Consider the following 22,749-nt stretch of genomic DNA (forward strand, 5'->3'; position numbering starts at 1 on the left):
TATATATATATATATATATATATCTATATATATATAGATATATATATATAGATATATATATATATATAAATAAAATACTTGCTACTTATACTACTATCCCTACTTGGCGGTTTTTCACTTACCGCGGGGGGACTGAGAACGGAACCCCCTGAGATAAACGAGGGACTACTGAATAGCCTTTTTTTTTGTTTTTCCTAAGCTCATTTTGCTGTGATGATGAAAATGAATAGAGTTTGCTCCAAAGGTTAATCGGCTATAGAAGTACATCCAATTATTACTTTTTGAGAGTTTTATCAAAATGTGCTCAGTGGTTCATAAGATAGATTTTGTGTGCGTGTTGTGCAGGACTTTTTCCTACTACCACACCAGTGTTTTTCTCAGAATTTGTAAAAAATAATCCATAGTATTTTTGTGTTTTCCAAGTTTAAATTAAAAAAGCATATATTGAAGTATTTTAGGCATAACCTTCAAGCTACCTTTACACATTCTGACTGGAGTCTGCATCATTCAAACCAAGCAGTGACTCATTGATCAGCTGTTGGATACCAGATGACAGAGTTGTGTTTCTGCATGTTCTCCTGACAGCATTGTAACCCCACTCCTCCAACAGAAGGTTCAAGCAGATAGATTCTCACTTCCACTATTTTTCTTTCTCTTCTGCGATTCTGAGATGCATCACTGATTTAGTTCCCTCTGGATAGCTCACTTATTTTTAGACATTCAAATCATGGTTTAGGTCGACTCCTTTCTGATACGAAATGGAGGAGAAACCCCCACTGGTGTCTATTTGACTTTCTGCAGTGAAATGACATTGAGGGGAGACGTCTACAGATTCCCAAAAGATGAAAAATATATACCAAGACCCAATAACACAAGATACTTATCTTCACACTGAAAGGTTTTAAATGTATTTCATTACTCTGTGTTAGTTGTATTTTATCGGCACCAGTTTGTTTAATAGTTTAAAATAGATTGTAAGAACTGACTAGAATAGACTGATTCTTGTCAGTTTTGTGTTTTTATGAAGCCTGATATATATGGCAGTGATGGTGCAGAGGTTAGAGAAGGTGAGCCTAGAATTGGGAGGTCACAGGTTCAAATCCCTGGACTGACAGCAAAAATTTGGGTGAGACTCACACCTATCCACATGAGCCCGCCAGTAAATCATGCAGCTTTTGCCATGAGAACAGATATCTGATTCGTAGATATGAATTGATTTCAAAAAGGGTTTTGTTTGATAGGTGTGGGCTTACACTTTGCGGGTAGGTGGACGAAGACGTCTGAGAGCTTGAGGTCGGTGCTGACTGTCTTGATCGGACTGGTAAAAAAACATCCTAAGAGTTTCATCCAGTAACAGCCATGTTGGTAGACCAAGCAACCTCTGAAAAATAAAAAGGGGAAAATGATGCAGAAGTGACAACAATGTTTATTAAAACAGACTGGAATGAAAGAATGAAAGACAAAATAAGACTACAAAACTAAGTAAAGGCATTTATTGTAGATTATTTCATCAAACATTTTCATTTGTTACTTTTTAAAGAAGAAAATCAAGGTGAACGACGAGAAGTACCTACTGTAGGTACAATGTTATGTCAGTACTAGTGATGGAAGAGGGGAAGGAGAAATCGGGTGGTGTATAATCTGGGATAAAGTGACGGAAGAATAAAAAAAAGATGAAGTGAATCGCACAAGTGTAAGGCAAGCAAAGGCGATAAACTGTGGAAAAGGAGAGTCATGTAGGTTGCAAAGGGAAAAAAAAAACAGAAAAGAGAAGTGAGCGAGTGGGAGAAAGAGAACCTGATCGTGTTTTTAGCGATGGAGCAACATGTCAAAAGTCCCACAACTAAAGTCAGTCAGACGTGATGTGGGCACAGGGCAGAGCAAAGAGAAGAGAGCAGCAACGCCTACATGATAAGCTCCATCTCCAAACTACAGCAGAAATATCTGAGTCCATGCTTTTCCACCTACAACATCGCTCAGCCCACTAAGATGTAGGCTACTGAACTGCACACTGCAGAAGATTGCAAGCATGCCAACAATCCTTTCCTTTGTACTAAAAAAAAGCACTTTGCATAAAATGAGATGAGATTACCTTCATGTACGTGCTGAGTTCAGGGATTCTGCTCTCTGCAATCTCCTTTTTGTTTCCAATGTAGACTTTTCCTGTTTTCACGATTAAAAGTATAAAGAAAAAGGGCATTACAAATGATTTCATATTTGTGAGCACAAACTGTATTCTCATTAGCGTCAACTGTTCTAATTGATTTATATATTTAGATTTAGTTGTGAGTTAAGAAAAGAAAAATAGCCTAACCAGAATAAGAGCAGCTATCCTCCAGGATTGTAATAAATATTTATCTGCATCTTTCCTCCAGTGATTGATTAATAACAGTTTATTAAGTAGTAAGGCAATTTTGGTTGTTGATTTTTATAAATTAATACATTTATTAATTTCACACACTTCTTTAGAATTACATTAAAGTTCAACATTATGAGAATGTTAAACAACATACAGATTGATAATAATACTAACTAATGTGACATCTGGCACTGATTGTGCAACATATGGCTAATTAACACAAAAATATTTGGTCTAAATGGTGAAGATGGTAAGAAACAATTGTTAAAGGTAATATGGAATTTTATCAGGAATATGCAAACTAAACAATCGTTCAATCGTTTGTGTTTAGACCTGAATGCTAACATTAGCATGTTAAAATAGTGGCAATGAAAGGAAATGTTCTGCATTGTAAAGTTTCATTTAGCATGTTAAACTTTGCAGCAAATAAAGCACCTTACATTAATGTTTGTCTTAAGATTTTATTTTTCTGTCAAATTTCATAGCAATCTGTCAACTCTATCAGGAAAAACGGAGTGTGGATTATGACCCATTACATCAGTTATTCATCTCAAGAAAAACAGTTCAGTGTAACATCTGTAGGCTTTATGTAATAGTGTGAATGCTTATTAAGCATTCACACTATTGTGATCCTATTTACCCTATTGTGATCCTGTTTATATTTATTATTCCGGGTTCTAGACTTCTTCCATATGCTTTTCAGCATCTATCTGGAAGACTGGATTATGTGTCTATCTCTGCTGCCATTTGTGGATTTTAAGGACACATATATAATTGGATTTATGATAACTGGTTCCTGCTTTTTGTATTCGGCTGGTTCCTGGTTTATCTACAATCAAGGAAGTCGTCGGCAGCAAATTTGGACCCGATCAAGCTGCTTGCCTTGTGATGACTTGGTTCGTGCCTCAAGCACCCAGACTCAAATGCTTTTGGCAGAATGGATTAGATCTCAGGAGATATCTCAGGCATGGTCCATTGGTGTTTTTTTTTTTTTTTTTTCATTTACCCTTTATTTATACAGGTAGTCTCATTGAGCAACGAGAACTCATTTTCAAGAGAGATCTGTTTAGGGAGCAGATGGGGGGTTAAGGGCCTTGCTCATGGGCCCAGAGTGGGGCGAATGAGGGTAGGGGCAAATGTGGGTGCTTCACCTACCCCACCCACATTTTTGATGTTTTCGGTACCGGGGCGTGAACAGGGGATCTTCCGATCCATGGTGTGGCCATGTAATTTGGACGTTTTAGAACCCAGTGGACCGACACAGACTCAAGATAGATGTCATTAAAGTTTTGCCTGTCCCCAGAACAATTGTGTTTATTTGAATTCAGCTCGCTGACTGCCATCTTATCTCAACCCGCCTGTAAGTTTTCTAGATCTGAAGCTCTGCCCGTCCCTCTCCTCCTACTGAAGAATTTCCACGGACTTTTCAGAGGAAAAGTCACCACTTTTTATTGTCTGTCATCATTTCAGGACTCTTTGGATTCGTCCTTGGTCATCCTCAACACCCCCTGAGAGTGTATGGATCTCTCCAGAGGGAACTATTTTTTCATTTTCATTTATCCTTTATTTATACAGGTAGTCTCATTGAGCCACTAGAACTCATTTTCAAGAGAGACCTGCTTAGGGAGCAGATGGTGGGGGTTAAGAGCCTTGCTCAGGGGCCCAGAGTGGGGCAAATGAGGGTGGAGGCAGGTGTGGATTTGCCACCTATTCCACCCACATTTTTGATGTTGACGGTACCGGGAGTTGAACCTGTGACTTTCCGATCACAGGCCAATCTCCTAACCTCTGCGCCACCACTCCCCCAATTATTTGAACTGAGTGATTTTATCTGAACTCTACAGTGCCTCTGTGTGTGGTCTCTGGACATGCTCACTGCCCTTGCTTTCCCCTGCATAATGTTCGGCGTCATTATGTGCTAGTGTGCGAGATTTTTTTTTTTTCATTATCATGCTGTTGACCTTCAACCAGAGGTTAAAAGTGTGTTAAGATTTTTTTTTGTCACGAAACCCTATGTGTTATTTTTCACCACTTTTTATTGTCTGTCCAAATAGGTCTCACTTGTCAATGAGTCTTCGAGGCTCAATGTGACTTATTTGCTTAAATAAAAGTTGAATGAATGAAAAAAGATCTGTTTACAACCTTTTACTACTCCTTTCACATTTTGTTCCAGTTAAGCTTCTTTCAGCTTCCTTGTACAATAAAAAAAATCTGTTACTTTCAGCTGTTTTTTCAGCTTTTTGTGCTCCTTTCTGCTTTATTCTGTTAGCTACAGCATTGTTGTGCTTTCTTCTAACTTCTTTCTGCTAATTTCAGCTTGTTATGCTCCTTTCTGCTTAGTTCTGCAAGTTTAAACTATTTAGCTGTTTTATGCTAATTTAAGCTTTTTCAGCTAATTCCAAATTTTTTGCACTCATTTTAACTTTTTTCTGCCTAATTCAGCAAAAAATGTGCTCTCACCACTTCCTTCTGGTAATTTAAGCTTTTTTCTGCATTTTTAGCTACTATTAGCTGGTTTATTTTTTTCACATTTCTTCATTTTTCAGATAATTTCCACTTTTGGTGCTATTTCTGATTTTTTTTTCAGTCTAATTGGGCACAATTGTACCCTCTCTATTTCTGGTAATTTAAGCTTCTTAATGCCTTTTCAGCTATGTTTCTGCTATTTTTGTTTTGCTAATTTCAGCTTTTAGCTAATTTACTATTTTTGTTCTCTTTTCTGCTTATTTAAACCAAATTCAGCAAAGGTGTTTTTTTCTGCTTTCTTCTGCTGCCTCAGTCTTGTTCTTCCATTTCGGCTATATTTCAGCTTGTGTTTTTAGCTAATTTCAGCTGTTTATCAGCAAATTCTTCAGCAATAAGCATTCACACTGCATTTTCATAGGAGATGCAATTTCTCTAGTTTCACAAGTATATTGTTTCATTATATACTATTTTCTTTCGGCTGCTCCCTTCGTCAAGGGTCACCACAGCGAACTTAGTCGCACAGATACACCAGATGCTCTTCCTGATGCAACCACAGACCAACGAGCTACCACAGCCCTCTGTGTGGAGCAGAGAGCTGCTATCTAGGATGTGCAGAGGAGCAGATGGTGGGGGTTAAGGGCCTTGCTCAAGGGCCCAGAGTGGGACGAAATGAGGGTGGAGGCAGGTGTGGCTGCTTCACCTATCCCACCCACATTTTAATGTCGTCGGTACCGGGAGTTGAGCCAACGATCTTCCAATCACAGGCCCACCTTCTCTAACCTCTGGGCCACCACTCCCCTTCCATTCATCATATCCAAATATAAACTCAAAATAAATACATACAGTATATTATTTTAAGCCATGATATCAAACTAAGTTCAACCAAAAGTTATGAGGCGACAGCCAAGACATCAAATCCAGCAGAAACAATTCATTCACAGCCATTAAACACTGGTGTTCTATCAAATTTGGTCTTAATGACCCTCAGCCTTCATATTTGGCTCACTATCGTCTCTAAGTGTCCCCCACCTCATTCACTCTGAAGCAAAATACAAATTCAGTCACATAAATTCACTCATTTATTATTGATAAATAATTTTTTATCACATATCTTATTGCCTTATTAAATGTTCCTTGGATGCATTTTGTTCATGCCATTGTTATTAAGAAGTAAAGACAAACTGAAACTGGCACTGTGATACCATGCCATGCCACCATTTGCTTCTCCATTAATCAGAACTGTTCCTTTGGACCAAAGAGATGGGGTAATTCATATTTATATATATAGTTTTTTTTTTTTTTTTCCAGTAGGCCCATCACCCTTCATCCTATCTCCCTCTGTTCTCCCCATGTTGCTCTATTCCCTTTCCATCCTGATGAGATCTGGCACTCCAATTAATCCAGCAGACTCCACAGTGGCAGATGCTAAATTTGACTTTGTAGAAAAGTAGAACTTTTCTAAAAATAGCAAAAGATTATTGCCTTGAGCTCTTCGAAGAATGCATTAACATTTATACACAAAGGCTTTAATTCTCAACTAGTTAAAAAACACATTCAACAGTTTAATTAGAATAAATTAAAAGTCAGTGACATGAATGTTGACTTCTGATAAAACAGTTTAAAAAGGTCACAGGATACCAAACCTGACGGAATAAAGAAAAAAAAAGGTTTTGTGCAAGACAAAGAAAGAAAAAAGAATGATTTTATTATTGTGTTGCAATAAGTTCATTTACAAATTCAGGTTTTAAGACAAAGCAGACCAAATGTTGAACAGTTACAAGCTTATTTCAATAGGTTTTAATTCAGCTCAAATAGAGCTCAAGCTATAATACAACACCACCAACGTCAGGAATCTTAATTGTTCCTAAATACAAGTGATACAAGTGTTAATACTATTACTCAGTAAAACCCCTGAACTCAACATTACTTACATATCTTTCCTTTAACTTATTTGGTTCTTGTTTTTCTGTCAATAGGAATAGTTATAGGCCTGTCACAATAACAAATTTTGCTGGGCGATTGTCTCAGAAATTATTGCGATAAACAATAATATTGTTGAAATTTAACAGTAATTAGTAATTATTGTCAAATTTATGTACAAATACTGGTTAATTTGTTTTGCGTGTAGTACTTTTTTTTGACTACTGGATGGCAGTATAAGACTGTTTGAACTGAAGGATGGATAGTGAGGGAGCAGCAGAGTGTCTCTTTAAGAAAAATGGGAGGGAGGCCCGTTGACGTGACATGGGCTGTCTCTCATTCCTTTATTCAGTTCTCAAAATGGCGGACGCTCGGTGTGGTTTGAGCTCTTTAGCATAGCATTTTTCACACAAAGCTTTTAATAAAAAATCAGTAAACCAGTTCTCAGATTATTTTTGCAGAGAAAAGTAACTTTTTACACAACATCAGGGGTTTCAACCATGAATTTTGAAGCTTCGACAAGATGGATGGAGGTTTTTCCTCGAGGTCGGCCTGTTAGCTTAACTTGTAGCTTAGCTTCTCAGCTTAGCTGCTTTTAATGATCCAAAAACGTGATTTTGGATCATTAAAACTGATTTAAAAGAGAAAGGGAGGGGTCAGAGAAGAGCACCGGAGTTGAGCTTTGTGTCATCCAGTGTCTTCAGTAGAAAGAGAGAGACACGAAGAAACGATAAAGTCGATAAATGAAAATGAGGTTGATAATTTTAATTTATCATGCGATTAATTGATTTATTATTTATCATGACAGGCCTAAATAGCTATTAAAAATGGGATAAACATCAATATGTTCTTTGGATTTGTAGTGTTTTTCTTGTGACCAAAGTCAGCAAAACAATAGATGCTGCTGAAGCAATATGCATAAAATAACTAAAAATAATCATTTGAAGTGATGCAGCCCTTATAGTCAGATGGCTTTGTTTTTTACTGCCACTATGCTGTTTTTAAAACAATGACACCGTGGTCCCCCATCCTCAATTGAGAACAATCTGAAAGTGACCTACGAATGATCAAGTTGAGTTATAATTTGATTATTAAAGTTTACACTGTACAATACACAAACCCCTCGTCTGTCCTCATTTCTCCTGATTCAGTTGTCCGAACCTCCTACATGAAGCCTTCAAGCTTTTATTGGTACAGATACCGAGTTTCAGTCTCAGATAATCAATGCAGACAGTGACGGCAGAGACAGACAGGTTTATGGAAAAACAATGATTTGAATAAAGCCAGAGACAGCACGGGTATGAGGAAACACAGTCTTACAATACAGCCAATGACTGAGGCTTGAGTGTATAAACTTAAGGATAAGATTATCATCAGAGGGGTAAGAAACAAATATGTTAATATAAATACCAACAAATGAACTCTCTTTAAAAAAAAAATTCATTCTTATTTTATAATTCATGACACAACTGTCTAAAAACTCCATTCTGCCATTGTGTTTTCAACAGCTTTGTAAAAAGTGAAGTGATATCCTCCTGGGGGGAATAGTTCTGTAACACAGAAATGTCTATGGAGAGCACTGTATTGTTCAAAAAGAGCAGGCAGACATTTAAAGCTTTAACAGCAACATTTAGACCTACATAAAGAAAACTCATTAGTTCATTAATTTAGATCACCTAGCCTGGTAGCAACATATTCAACAGTTCATCTATCAGACAAAAAGAACCATTTACCATCTCTTAACATTTTGGTTTTCTTTCTATCAGTCTGTATTTTTCCTGTCCTTCATCTGTCCCACATTTCTTCTGCTCTTCCCTGACTGTTCTCAATGTCGTTCTACTCACCAATACGCTTTAAAAACTGACATTCCACATTAAACTCCTCAGCGGGACTTCAAGTCGTGACTTTTAATGCTGACTTTGTGAAACTTTGCCAAGAGCTGTGTACTATGTCTTCAGAAAATGTAGGAGATCGATCAAAGCTCTAATAATTTAAAAATAAATACTTCATAGGAGGAGAATTAAGGTTAATTTGGGCTCATATTAAAGTACTTATTAAACTTCAGTCTAACTTTTATAATGCTAATTCTTAGTTGACATATATTTTAGTAGAGATAAGAGTTGTAATGCAGCATTAGTGCTCACATTTATATTATTACGTAGTCACTTTCATTACTGGGTTCACACTAAACTAAATTTTTAATTGAACTACTACTCATTTTTGTCTTCATCTGGTGTTTTCTAAATGTAGAAAATTTAATCAGTCCGATTTGAAAGCACAAACACGCACTGCACGTCGAACAGATGCAGATGTTGTTGAAAACTGTGCTCAGATGGAGCTCTGCTCTTTCGACCACAGAGAGGAAGTCTGGCCAGCTGCTACCATAAACTCAGTCCGCTCCTCTCCGTAGCGTGTCGTTGAAGGTGAACGTTACAGAGTGACGGGGCAAAAACGTGTTCAGCCCGCAGCAGAGAAGAAAAAAAAATCTCTGCAAACGTTATGAAACCATGATTTACGTAAGCCCTGTCCTTGGCTTTTAACCAAGAAGCAAATGTCACAATTATCAGTGGAATAAATGTTGACGGTAACACGTCACATGTAAAGTGTAATTATTGTTTCTGCAGCAAACGAGCTGTAAAAATAGGGATGCAACTAACCGTGCCATCATTGACTGTCAAAAACTGACAGCTGTCATAATGGTCAGCTATATGACACCCCATCACACACAAACACACACACCACACCATGACGGTCACTCATTCTTCTTTCACTTCATTGTACACAAAAAATATTTTCTGGTATATTAAAAATCGCCCACTGGCATGAAAGGCACGTGCGTGTTAGTGTTCATTTGTCTGTCATGTAAGTTTGTCATGTATCACTGTTATTTACCACTAGAAAGAAATCACTGGATGTGCACGTAAAAGTGATTGACACATGGAGTCAATTTTATTCAGAATGGCCGCCACAGCTAATCAACCTTAGCAAAGACAAAAATGGCTACGAGTCAGTCATTTTTATATAGATATGGATATAAGATTTAGAGAGGTAGTGTTCATGCTACAAAATAAGAAGATCTTTTATCACGAGTGTCCAAAGTGTGGCCCGAGGGCCATTTGCGGCCCTTGGAGGGATTTTGTGTGGCCCACAGCTGCAGTTTAAGAATGGTATCAACCAACCAAATAAATCAAATAACTTTTAATAAAACATATAAGCTTAGTGTTTATGAGGCTTTTAATGTTTTGGACCTACAACAATTTAAAACTCTTTCTCCACCAAAATTAGTACATTTGACCTTTCTCCAAATTATTGTTCACGTTGAGTTAAATTTACATTTTGTGGCCCACGAGTCCTTTCATCTTGATAGTTTTGGCTCACATATGAAAATTTTTGGACACCCCTGTCTTATACGAAAGCCACTCTTTAATTTATTTATGTTTTTATGATACATTTAAATGAACCTTTTCTGGATTCTGGTTTCACACAATTAAAAGAGAGCAGGAAGCTTCACCAACATTCATAATGATCATTGTGACGCTAATTTTTTTTATTTTCAATTTAAGTTTTAAAATAGTTTCATTCGTAGTTGAAGCTCTTATTATTGTTATTAACAAAAAACAGTTGGGCAAAAATATTTAAACATATGCAAAATAAACCAATCTGTCTGCAAACATAAAGAAGAAAACCATCTGTGTAAAGTCATGTCATAAAAACGATTTATAATTTGAAAAAGACAAAACACACAAACATTTCTGAGAGTCAGTAGCTGTGGCCACATGCTGCAGGCAACAAAACAAAAACGAAGTTTTAAAACAGGTCGTATTTCATAATCTACTACTTTTATCACAATGTAATCTGGTAGTAAAGTAACTTTTCAAAAGAGTTGCCACAACGTGTTAAAATTTTTATTGAATACAAATTATTTGAATCAATTTACTTTTGAACATTTCAATTAACTTTTAAGAATAATAAATCATAACAATGTTCAGTCAGGTCATCTGGACGGTTTTGTTTTCTTGCTGAGACGTTTCGTCCTTCATCCAAAGGACTTCTTCAATCTGAAGAGCCTTTTTTTCCCCCATTCTTCCACTGGAATCTTCCATTCCAAGATTCCAGAATCGTTTTTTTCCACAATGGTAGTGTGCTGCTTGTGGGATTCAGTTTGTTGGTGGCTCCTCAGATTGAAGAAGTACTTTGGATGAAGGACGAAACGTCTCAGCAAGAAAACAAACCGTCCAGATGACCTGACTGAACATTGTTGGATTTTTACCTGGATTTATGAGCATGAACTTGGGTGAATAATAAATTATGTTTATCATTAGACTACTGTCTTTAATGTGGACTGTATCTATTGTAGCCTCATGTATTTTTGCTAAAATGTTTAAAATGTAAAAAAAATTGAGCTTTTTGAAGTCAGAGGTTTCTTCAGAGGATTAAACACTAAATGACAGCTCTCTGACAAACACATTGAAAAATGTGACAGGTGACATAGTAACATTTTTTCATGGCTGGATTAATCTGTGATTATCAGCACCTTGAACAGAAACTCGCCTGGAATTGAAGGCAGGACGCAGGTGTTGGGACCAGTTCTGTCTGGAATTTCAGGGGAGTATTTGCTCTCGAGAATTTGGTGAAGGTTGAAAAATTCTCTGTACCTCCTGTAGATCAAATATTTGCTCCCTCCTTTAGTCTTCACCTCGATCACAAACTTCTGGGAGAGAAACAGATAACAGGAAGCAACGGTTGACAAGCATGAACCAGAGGAGCTGCATGACATGAGGGACGCAGAAAAATACAGACGTGCAATGTTTGTCTGAGAGCTTTAGGTTCAGGGAAAAGTTTATTGTTCAGACTTACATAGTAGTCGATGAAGCCTTTCTTCTCCTCAATATCAGCAATGGTGGCATTGACAGGAATGTTATGTGGGAGCTGGTCAAAGTCACTAAAGAGCAAAAACAAATCAGAATGTTAATATTTTGAAAAGTCTTTAATCTGATAGTCAAGGTCAAGGTTTTTTATTGTCATTCTCATCACATGTGGTACATGTGATGGAACAAAATTGTGTACACAGGGTCCCAGTTACATATTATACATATTGCATAATATTATACAGTTACAGTTTGTTATGTGCAAAAAGAATGTAGAGAAATGAAACCCATAAAACAATCTGAGTTTTTGATATATTTTTTCAAGAAATCAAAATGATTTATTATAAGTCTCCTTCGTTATAAAAAAATACTTAAGACCTAGAATTAGGTATATTGTGTTCAGGACTTAATTTGTGAAACGATCAATGCCGTAACACAAATAACGGGCGCGCGGGGGGGGGGTTAGGATTCTGGGGGTCCTCCTCCAGAAAATTTTGAATAAAGTACTGTAGGTGCTATTTCCTGCATTCTGGTGTATTTTAACGGGTTCTTTAACATCTACGTTTACCTACATTTGTAAACACTTGATTCTATAACTATTTAATGGAGCAGCAACAACAGCTCTCTCCTTGTGTGTGAATAAAGCTGCTGCGCTTCTGTCAAGCATGCATACGACTGCCTGGTTAGCTCGGAACTCACCCCGACCACTCGCTCACTCCTGCTCCACTCTCAACTGCCACTGCCTTCAAGTGCTTCAATTCTCGGTTGTCCAATTAAGGACAATGAGAAGTCTTGTTTAAAAGAAAGTAAATTGAACTAAATGTAATGTAATGTAATTTTTTGGGGAAAAAATAAATAAAAATCTGTATGCCTTTTTACAACTGTCTATTGTTGTCACTGTTGTCCATTGTTGTCACTGTTGTCCATTGTTGTCATCATTCTTTGTTGAAATCAGGTCTCCCCTGTAAATGAGTCCTCGAGGCTCAATGGGATTTACCTGTCTAAATAAAGGTTGAATGAATGGACTGTCTTTTCGACCTTGTGATCGCTGTTATTTTATTTTATTTTTTTCGCTGTTATTTTGACATATTAGCGCCATTGTTTTGATACGTAATGTGAATATTAAACATTTCTCTTGTATTTTTAATAAATAATCAAAATTTTATTAATGACTCTGTCACGTTTTCTGCCCCTCCCGCCAAAGTTCCTGCCTTCATGTTCTGTTTATGTCACTGCTCCTGTCAACCCACACCGTGCCCACTCTACCCTCCAATCAGCCCTCATGCTGCTCACATGTTTTCCCCGGTACTTAAGCTCGACTCTCACACTCAACCAGTGCCAGATTATTGAAATCCTTCGGGTCAGTAAATGTCCAGGGTTTATCATATTATTGTCATGATGATTGTAGACGTTTTAGTAATTTCAGTGTGGCAGCCATTGTAAATCAACATTTTATGATTAGTTTCTGCAATTTCATTGTAATTTGTCCATTAGTGTTTGTCCGCCTTCCCCTTTCGGTGGCGGGCGATAACCAGAGCCGCAAAAAATTTACACGTTCCCCTCCTGCTGAAAAATCTGCCTGTAGTTCGACTGTTGCTACATTTTAGATCCCCCAGTGCAACTAAAGTGAAACTCTCTTGTGGTTCATGTGAAGTAAACTGAGGTTTTAAAAACTCACCTTTCGTCTCGTATCTGCTGCATGATGGCTCCTGATGGACGACGGAGCTGGAAAAGGAGTGCCTGTTGTAGTGATGATGGAACAGCGTGCGCTGTGACACAACAAGAGGCGCAGCACTGTGAGGAAACAGGCGCCAGTGAGCAGGAAGTGAGAGTTCCCTAAAAACAAACAAACAAAAAAAATCGTAAGATCAGACCGCAGAGGTGCGCATGTTCTGCATGTCGCTGCAAAGGGCGGGAAATATCACTAGACACATGACCAAAGTGATCATTTTCAGTTAGATCAGGGGTGGGCAACTATTTTTTTTTCCCAAAGGGCCAAATCAAAATATTTAAAGCAATAGAAGGGCCGCTTAGAGAACTGCAAAATACATTTTTATTAAGACACAAATAAAAAAAAAAATAAAGTGTTTTTCAGGCATTTTCTTGTTGTAGCATAATTAGCATGCTCAATAAAAATATGTCCCCAAAAACACTGTAGAATATTAGCCTAAATATTGGGTAAAAAAAGTTTTATGTTTGAATTTTGGAGTCTAGTTCTACAAACACTACTTTTAAAATAGCCTTATTCTAAAGGCTTTTATGTATTGATCCAAGAAGTTTATTTTAAACTTCCTTAAGTTTCATTCATAAATGTTTTCATCAACTTTTTAAAAAGTTGTTTTCTTTTCAACTAAGGGGTCGGATGCAGACTGTCCAAGGGCCATTTTTGGCCCTCAGGCTGTATGTTGCTCATGTCTGAGTTAGATTAAGAGGTAACAACGGACCCTTGACACAATCAACTCATAACTAATAAGGATGATCAAAGCATTGTAACAAAGCTTAAAAGCATAACTCAATAAATTTTAAAGATTTTATTCTATAGTTCCTAAAAAGACGTGTGACAATTCGCAAAATAATTGATGGGTTGAATACTATATTGATACTATACTACTATACTGATTTAAATCTTTTCTAAAAATAAAAAAAAATAATTAACAAAATATTACTTTTTTTTCTCCCCCTTTGTTGTTGTTGTTGTTGTTGCTAAAAACAACTTCATTTTATTGACAGGAAAAATAAGAATGCTTCCAGCTTTCAGACCAGTTACCAACATTCCCGATGTAGGCCGATTTGCAACAGCTGGTTGGTTCGTGATCCAGGCGCATTGGCATCAGAAGTATCTGTAATGTGTGTGTAGGGGGGGGGACACATTTTTGGGGTGTGCACATGTGTGTGCGTGTGAACATGCACACACACCACCACCAGTGTGCACAAAAGTGTACACTAGTGTACAAAAAAAATCAACACTTCACCTAGATTTCCTTACTTGAATTCCATTTAAAGCATGTTTCTCACCAAGATTGTGTAAATTCAGCTGTTTTAAAGACATTTCAACTTGAATGCACTTTAACACACTGTCAGGTTGGCACCATTTGTGTTTTATATGGAAATTAAATTTAAAAACAACATCACCACTAGACTTTTTTTTTTACTTGTGTTCAACAATACTCATCTAAAGGATGTTTCTCATAAAGCTTGAGTGCAATAAGGTGTGGGGGTTTAAAGACATTTCAACTTTAATGCACCTCAACACACAGCGTCTTACAGCGTCACACAATGAGCGTAGTGCTAAGCTAAGATGCTACAGATGTAGCGCTTCACTTCTCTCAAAGCATCCCATGTATGCAGTATAATGGTTGTGACGCCTATGTCCAGGGAGGTTAATGATTTGAGTCCTTACACCGAGTCCAGACGCACAAATCCGAGGTCTTAACTAACCCGAATACTTCCAAGTCCTCTGGCAGATAAAAGTCCGTGGGTTAGCAAACACACCGAAAAACCAGCAGGATCACTGGTAATGCTGCGTAAACAGACGAGTTAGTTTGCAGCACTGGGTTAATGACCCACTGGACTGATTTAGACAAGTGGGGTCGCTCTTCTGGGTTAATAACCAGAAATGCTGTGGACTCAGGTGAGTCGTATATTACGTGTACATAGACATCCTACAGTAACACAAGTTAACATTTTGGTTGACTTTTACAGTGTATTTCAACTGCAACATGTTCATTCATGGGAAATTGTGAGCCTAAATAGTTTTTGTCACCTGTTTATTCATTATCAACCTTTTTGTCTTCAGCATGGTCTGAGTTTTTTCTTCTTCTGTTTCACCTGCTGCACAACATACACCGTTTCACAACACGCTCTTACACAAACACATTCAGTTTTTACTTCACCACACCTTTTTCTGCTTGTCATAAGAAAGTAGGAGGGCTGGTGACTGCTGGGGCTGATCTAAAGGGAAACATTTGCAGAATTATCATGAGTGCTTCTGACACTAGATGTCAGTAAAGGTGTAGATGTGACAGGCTTGAATGGGACTTAGGAAAAGTAACAGATATTTATTAACTGATCTAAAGTCTGATCTGATAGTTTGTGCTTGAGGGCTACTGATTGTGGGTTTCATTTCTGTGACATTACTACCACAAACATTAAATATTTAATAATTTGCAGGCTCGACATTTAAAAAAAAATGTTGCCCCACAACGTGTCTGTTATCTGTACAACAGGCATCCAGAGGTGGTTCAAAATGAAAGGAAAAGAGTTCACAGCAGTTTCAGATTTGTAATTCACACCAGATGTATGATTACTGGTTTGTTTATTTCTATTTTTTTTTTTCACCTGCCAAACTCTGACTTCATATTTTCACAATATAAAGTCTACTAACCCCCCCCCCCCCCCCCCCCAACATCAGGCAGGCCACCTCCCTTCCTCACTTCTAATGCCTGCTAAAAACACATCTGTTCTTGCAGGCATTTCACACAGTGTAAATTGATTTAGTGCTTTTTGTTCTGTGATCCTATGTTTTAAATGCTTTTTATTAATTATTCAGTTATTATTATTAGTGTATTGTATTTTTTTTTCTCTTTCATTTTACTCCCATTGATTGTTGTTGTTGTTAAGCACTGTGATAACAGGTTCTGTTTTAAATGTGCTCTATAAATAAAGATGACTTGACTTGACTAACGTATGTCAGAGCAGGACACACTTAGGTGTTAAACATTAGTTAAATATAAGAAAATAAGGCAGGTACAATTGAGTGTAGGTGTCGTTTGTGTGTCAGTGAACGTGCACTGACAACAAGACGGAAACAAAAAGTGCAATCATGTGCAGTGATGCCTAGATAAATGTGTGTGCGTGTGTGTGTGTGTGTGTGTGTGTGTGTGTGGGGGGGGGGGGGGTAAGAGCACCACATATTGACTCCATATCTATTTCCACGTAGCCTGAGATGAATCCTTTGAAATGCTGCTCATATAACAGACCATGGCCAGCCATGAATTGCAGAAACATTATTCAAGGGTGTATTTATCTTCAAGGTCAGGCCAGCTGCTGAAGTCTGATGTGTGTGTGCGTGTGTGTGTATATGAGAATCTGGAGACTGCAAATGTGTCTGCATGTATAAAATTGAGATGGATGTGTGCATTCTGCGTATTGTCTCTGGTTGTGTAGTTTACCCTCGTGTTAAACTTGGAATATCACGGTGAAACTGAAGAGCTGTGTAAAAATCTGCTGGTGACATATAATAAGTCATTAGAGTGACACACACACACACACGCACGCACGCACGCACGCACGCACGCACGCACGCACGCACACACACACACACACACACACACACACACACACACACACACACACACACACACACACTCATAGAAATAGAAGAAGTGAGAGTGACAGAAAGCATCAACTAACACAGACTTTGTGTTTACCATGCTGGCAGCTGGTTACCATGGGGACAGTGGAAGAGAAGATGAAATCTGAGCAGTTCTCTAAATGCTGATCTCTTAGCTGGGATGAGCAGAAAGATTTAAACCTGCGGTGTCCAAACTTTGTGACATGTAAGTTAAAATTGTCAAGTTAAAGGTACTCATGGTCAACAAAACTTTGAATTTTTTATTAAAAAGCACAAATAGGGTTTTTTTGGGGTAATTGTATTTTTTTTATATAACTCAACAATAATGCAAACACACAATACTTTTGTAAAATGAGAAAAGTATACAAATTTTTGTGGAAATGGGAGTTTTAATTGTTGTAGATCCAAGCCAAATAAAACCTCACAAATAGAGATGCACAATATTGGACTTTTGGCCAATATCCGATATGCCAATATGTTAAAACTTATTTGGCCAATAACCGATAGCAATGCTGACATTTTTTCCCCCCTAGACCTACATACAGAGACTACATAGCTTTATCTGATGTGGAATTAAAATACTACATTATTCTACATGGTCTTTGTCATGCTGGCCTGCTACCAAATGCAGATGCCAAAAAGGGAACTGAAAATGATGTAACACTATATTTAATGTCAAATTTATTCATAACCTTTACTTTCTCTAACACAATGACAACACTCGAACAGTGCACATTTGTAAGTTTTTACAAATCTAAACTCAACCTGTTCCCAAGCGACAAGTGAAAAGCACATGGTGCATTAATAGAGATAAGTGAGTTTCTTAAATTAAAAATTAACTTAAAACAGAAGCCAAATACAATCTTAATGATCAACTCAAATCTCCTTGTCACTGGGTTGTCATACAGAAACAGCACCATATATATAAAAACAGTACCTTTTATATTGGTGAGTTATTTTGATGGAATGGTCGATGTCCGATATTTAACCTTATCACTAATATTGGCCGATACTGATAACATGCCGATAATATTGTGCATCCCTACTCACAGTTATTTACCTTTATAAAGGAAAACTGATTTTAAAAAAAAAGTTTGGTTTAAAGGGACATAAGCAAAGGTGATCAAATTGTATTATCATCAGTCATTCCCGCTTCGTATTCTCTTAAAGAAGTCCAATTCCCCTCTATCAGTGATAAAGATTTTTTTTATCTTAAAATATTGCACATTTTAAGAAGATTATTTTCATCTTAATTTCTGTTAAACCTAAAAATTAATAATCATTTAAAAAAAATAACATTCCTAAAACTTGCAAAAGATATCCATCTGCGTCAACCCTTAAGTTTGTTGGTAAAAAACTACTATTCTTAAACTGTAGTCGTGGTCCACACACAACCACTCAGAGGGCCACAAATGGCCTGTGGGCCACATTTTAGACAACCTTGCTTTAAACCAAAGCTGCTATGAGAAATATCAAATTCACCCTAATGAGGTCAACATAAGTGCAATTTAAATGCTAAAACTAGAGTTTTAAAATACAGAAGCTGAGAAAATATAACTCAGAATTGGGAGTTTTGTGGATTTTTTTCGCTGGAATAAAATTTTAAACAATAACACCAACATTTCTTGTATATTTTTATCTATATGGTGGTAATCATACACAGAGTTACACACTGAACATTGTCTTTACAAATAAGCATGTTTGATCACATTAGTAAATTTTGTGACTCCAACTTGTCTTTACCACTGTGGTACTGAACGAACCATAACTATAACTAACTATGAACTAACCATAACATGAAGTGTTATTCAAGCTATCACCTAAGTTTCATTTGTGTCTTGGGTGCAGAAATGAATTGTTTAAGTCTGATCAGCTTGAATAAACCAAATCAAGAAAAAATCTGATGTTTCATTATTAAACAGGCTGCCTGTGTAACAGGCCAAAGAGTTCAAATTATTCTTTTGAAAAAATCAACATCTCCCACACACACGCCCCCACACACACAGAGTTATATTAGGACTAAATATACAATTATAACTAATGTCTTGTGGTGCATATTTGGAAAACTGTGGGACTCCCTTCTCCCACTTACATGTATTTTGGTCTGAACTCAACTCTTGAGGTTGTGAGCGCTGCTGCATTCAGCTGTTTGCATACGGAGTAAAAAAAAACTTGCTAGTTAAAAACGAATGAATTTAGCACTGAATGCCTTCAGCTGGAGGTAAGGGAACAATTAAAAACAGCTCTCTCACATTACTGAAAGTGATGAGCGGGACCCATATGAAGCCTTTTTGTACTGAGAGGAACTTCATTCAGATGATAATTAGCTGTTTATTAATGCCAGCAAATCACTTGAAAAGCATTATCTGATCTATACTTGTATAAATATTCAATAAAGCAGATTTAAATGTGTTTTTTATCATGACTCCTAAGTCCCTGTATGACCGGTGTCAGAGCTTGGTCCGCATTGCCGACAGTAAGTCGGGCTCGTTCCCAGTGAGAGTTGGACTCCGCCAAGGTTGCCCTTTGTCACCGATTCTGTTCATAACTTTTATGGACAGAATTTCTAGGCACAGCCAAGTTGTTGAGGAGATCCGTTTTGGTGGCCTTATGATCGATTCGCTGTTTTTTGCAGATGATGTGGTCCTATTGGCTTCATCAGGTCGTGATCTACAGCTTTCACTGGAGCGGTTCACAGCCAAGTGTGAAGCGACCGGGATGAGGATCATTTCCTCCAAATTTGAGGCCATTTTCTTGAGCTGGAAAATGGTAGAGTGCCTTCTCCACGTTTGGGAGGAGGTCCTGCCCCAAGTGGAGGAGTTCAAGTATCTCAAGGTCTTGTTCATGAATGAGGAAAAAATGGAGTGAGAGATCGATAGGCGGATAGGTGCGGCATCTGCAGTGAAGCGGGCGCTGTACCGGTCTGTCGTGGTGAAGAGAGAGTTGAGTCAAAAGACGCTCTCAATTTACCAGTTAATTCCTACTTTCATCTATGGTCATGAGCTTTGGGTTGATTGAAAGAATCAGATCACGGATACAAGCGGCGGAAATGATTTTTCTCCGCAGGGTGTCTGGGCTCTCCCTTGGAGAGAGGGTGAGAAGCTTAGTCATCCAGGAGGGACTCAGAGTAGAGCCGCTGCTTCTCCACATCGAGAGGAGCCAGTTGAGGTGGATCGGGCATCTGGTTAGGATGCCTCCTGGACGCCTCCCTGGTGAGGTGTTCCACACACGTCCCACTGGGAGGAGACCCAGAGGAAGACCCAGGACCCGCTGGAGGGACTATGTTTCTTGGATGGCCCGGGAACACCTTGGGATTCCCCCGGAGGAGCTGGCCTAAGTGGCTGGGGAAAAGGAAGTCTGGGCCTCCCTACTTAAGCTGCTACCCCAGCGACCCGACCCCGGACAAGCGGAAGAAAATGGATGGATGGATCATGACTCCTGAACATATTGTATTTAACACCCAAGTGACAATAGTATTTCCAAGATGTGTTTTCACAGCTTTGCCCACATGCAAGTTTCAGTGGCTAAATATTCTGGATAAGAATACACAAAGTATCAACTTAATTAATCCTCCAAAGGATATAGACAATGGGTTCCCCTGCGTTTATTTTTAGGGTCAATATCTGCTAATCTTTGGGTCAGTAGACAAGGGATACCCCTCTAATGTTGCTACTGCAGACACACTCAAACCCATGTGTGTTCACAGCTACTGCTTGCCATGACTTAATGCACCACCTGTTGCTGAATGGCACATTGGTCATTAAAAACAGATTTAATTCCTCCCGCTCTCTTCTGTCTGTCACTGTCCCTCTCACTTTCTCTCTATTTTCAGTCGTATCTGTGGAGCCCACTGTACATCTTCTATTCACGTATGAATCTACTTCACTGTATGTGGTTATTGCTCGACTCAGTTTTACGTCACTTCAGGGTTTAGGGTTACTCTTCTTATTTATATCCGTGTCTCCACAGGCTGCACTTCATTTATTCCATTGCTTCCAGGGTCACTACTTTATTATCTCAGTTGTCTTCAGCATCTTTAAACTTGTTGAAACTCAATTTACTGCAGTTCCTCATAAAAACCGACCCATTCGAACATATTTTCAGACATCACTCTTCCTCACCCTCTCCCAACAACAAATCCTTCCAGCAATGTTGTCCTCACCATCTCACCCCTCCCATTCACATTTTCTTACAAAGCTGAAATGTGCTGAGGAGGGGTAATTCAACCGAGGAGAAATTTAATGAAGTCTCAGGGCAAGACACTGACAGGACGAAGAGGTCAGTGCAGGGTATGAGAGAACAGAGCAAAGGGAACCATTTTTTTGTATTACCTATAGTTTAACAACACAAGTGATGTTTAGTTTTAGTTTTAGTTTAGTCACCAGAAAAGAATAATGTAATATACTGTCAGTCTGTCAAAATAGTTGTTGCTTCTAGTTCTATCACTTAAGTATGAATGAAAATGCTTAATTGTGTTCAATTAAGGTGGAAATGGTAAATTAAAATGTGTGCTGGACAGAGGTTTTGGCAACATAACATGCAATATAATGTACACAATCAAAATAAAACATGACCCACCTTCTCTTGAGGTGTCTTTCTGGCCTCCATTGACAAAAGAGTAACCATTTTACTGCATAATTACATGGTGACAGTTTCTTTTGCTGAAAACAATTACGAGCTCCAAACTTTTGTTAGAAATAAAGAACAATGCCAAAACACAATGAATCCGCTGTTAGGTCCCTGAAAAACAAATAAGATGGCCATAGTGACTAAACACAAGTCCAAAAATGTGAATGTTTCTACAATGCTCGTCAAATTATGAATCAAAATTTAACAGGGCGTTCACATGAAACAGCTGATTTACAGAATAAATAAAGTTATAAACAGAACAGAATGAGTCGGAATAAAAACAGAACTGAAAAAAACCTAAGCGAAAGTAATTAATTAGGCAAGTTTAAACAAAACATCCAACTATGAAATATGGACGAAATACATGATAAAACAAGATGAACTCTAGCTGAATTAAAAAAGGGATTTCAGTCAATCTAAAATTTAAAGTGACACAATGTTAAACAGAATTAGTGTGGTGGGAAATATTCAGCAATTCTGTCAAATTTGGACACATATCCAACATTTTCCAAGTAAATTTCACATTTTGATTGCAAAACTAATTGAGAAACATTTAGTTGTGTAATGTAGGAGTTTTTCCAGGTTTTTGCTAATTTGAAAGTGGAAACATTGGTACGTTCCTTTATTTCAAATCATATTCTGATTCACTTTGTGATCTTTGTGAACAGAGGCCATCTTCTCTCAAATGACTTATAGGCTCAAGACATGTAACTTTTGGAAGAACAAAAAAACCTACAAAATATTTATGTTGCTTTATAAAGCTCATAAAATAGCATCAATGGTAATGGTTACCACTAAATGTCATACTTCTTGAATGACAGAATCATAGGTGACAGCAAAAAGGACAGATGTGTCTGACAGAGCAAACAGAGAAGTCCCTGGTGGAGGTGAGCGCCAAAGGAAGTCAAATAAAGTGTATTATTATTAGGCCAACTGTGTATGCGTCACGTCTTGACAAACCCCTCTTCTCAAAATAGAAAGGTGGGGATGAGGTCGGAGCATGGGGGGGGGGGGGGTACGTGAGACAAGTGATGTGTTTGGTGGCAACTATAAAAGACTTATTGTGTCCTCTGTCCCCACCTTTACTTGCTCATCATACTCGCGGTCTCCAGACCTTCTGTCTTCTCCGGTCTCCCTCCATCACCTTCACTCTC

At 37.9% G+C, this 22,749-nt stretch overlaps 1 protein-coding gene across 1 annotated transcript in view; it reads right to left on the reverse strand.

The window, feature by feature from the left end:
- ncf4 (neutrophil cytosolic factor 4) overlaps nt 1-13,380 on the reverse strand; it is a 39,174-nt gene extending 25,794 nt beyond the window's left edge. The window contains exons 1-5 of the mRNA XM_037690352.1: nt 13,292-13,380; nt 11,603-11,687; nt 11,297-11,456; nt 2,093-2,163; nt 1,254-1,381 (exon numbers count right to left, since the gene is read on the reverse strand). Of these exons, the coding sequence (XP_037546280.1) occupies nt 1,254-1,381; nt 2,093-2,163; nt 11,297-11,456; nt 11,603-11,687; nt 13,292-13,314 (467 nt within the window). The 5' untranslated portion in view covers nt 13,315-13,380. The remainder of the gene's footprint in view (nt 1-1,253; nt 1,382-2,092; nt 2,164-11,296; nt 11,457-11,602; nt 11,688-13,291) is intronic.
- Nucleotides 13,381-22,749: the final 9,369 nt, after the last annotated feature.

Source organism: Nematolebias whitei, chromosome 16 (genome assembly GCF_014905685.2).
Source record: "Nematolebias whitei isolate Nwh7 chromosome 16, NemWhi1, whole genome shotgun sequence".
In the NCBI taxonomy this organism is placed as follows: Eukaryota; Metazoa; Chordata; class Actinopteri; order Cyprinodontiformes; family Rivulidae; genus Nematolebias; species Nematolebias whitei.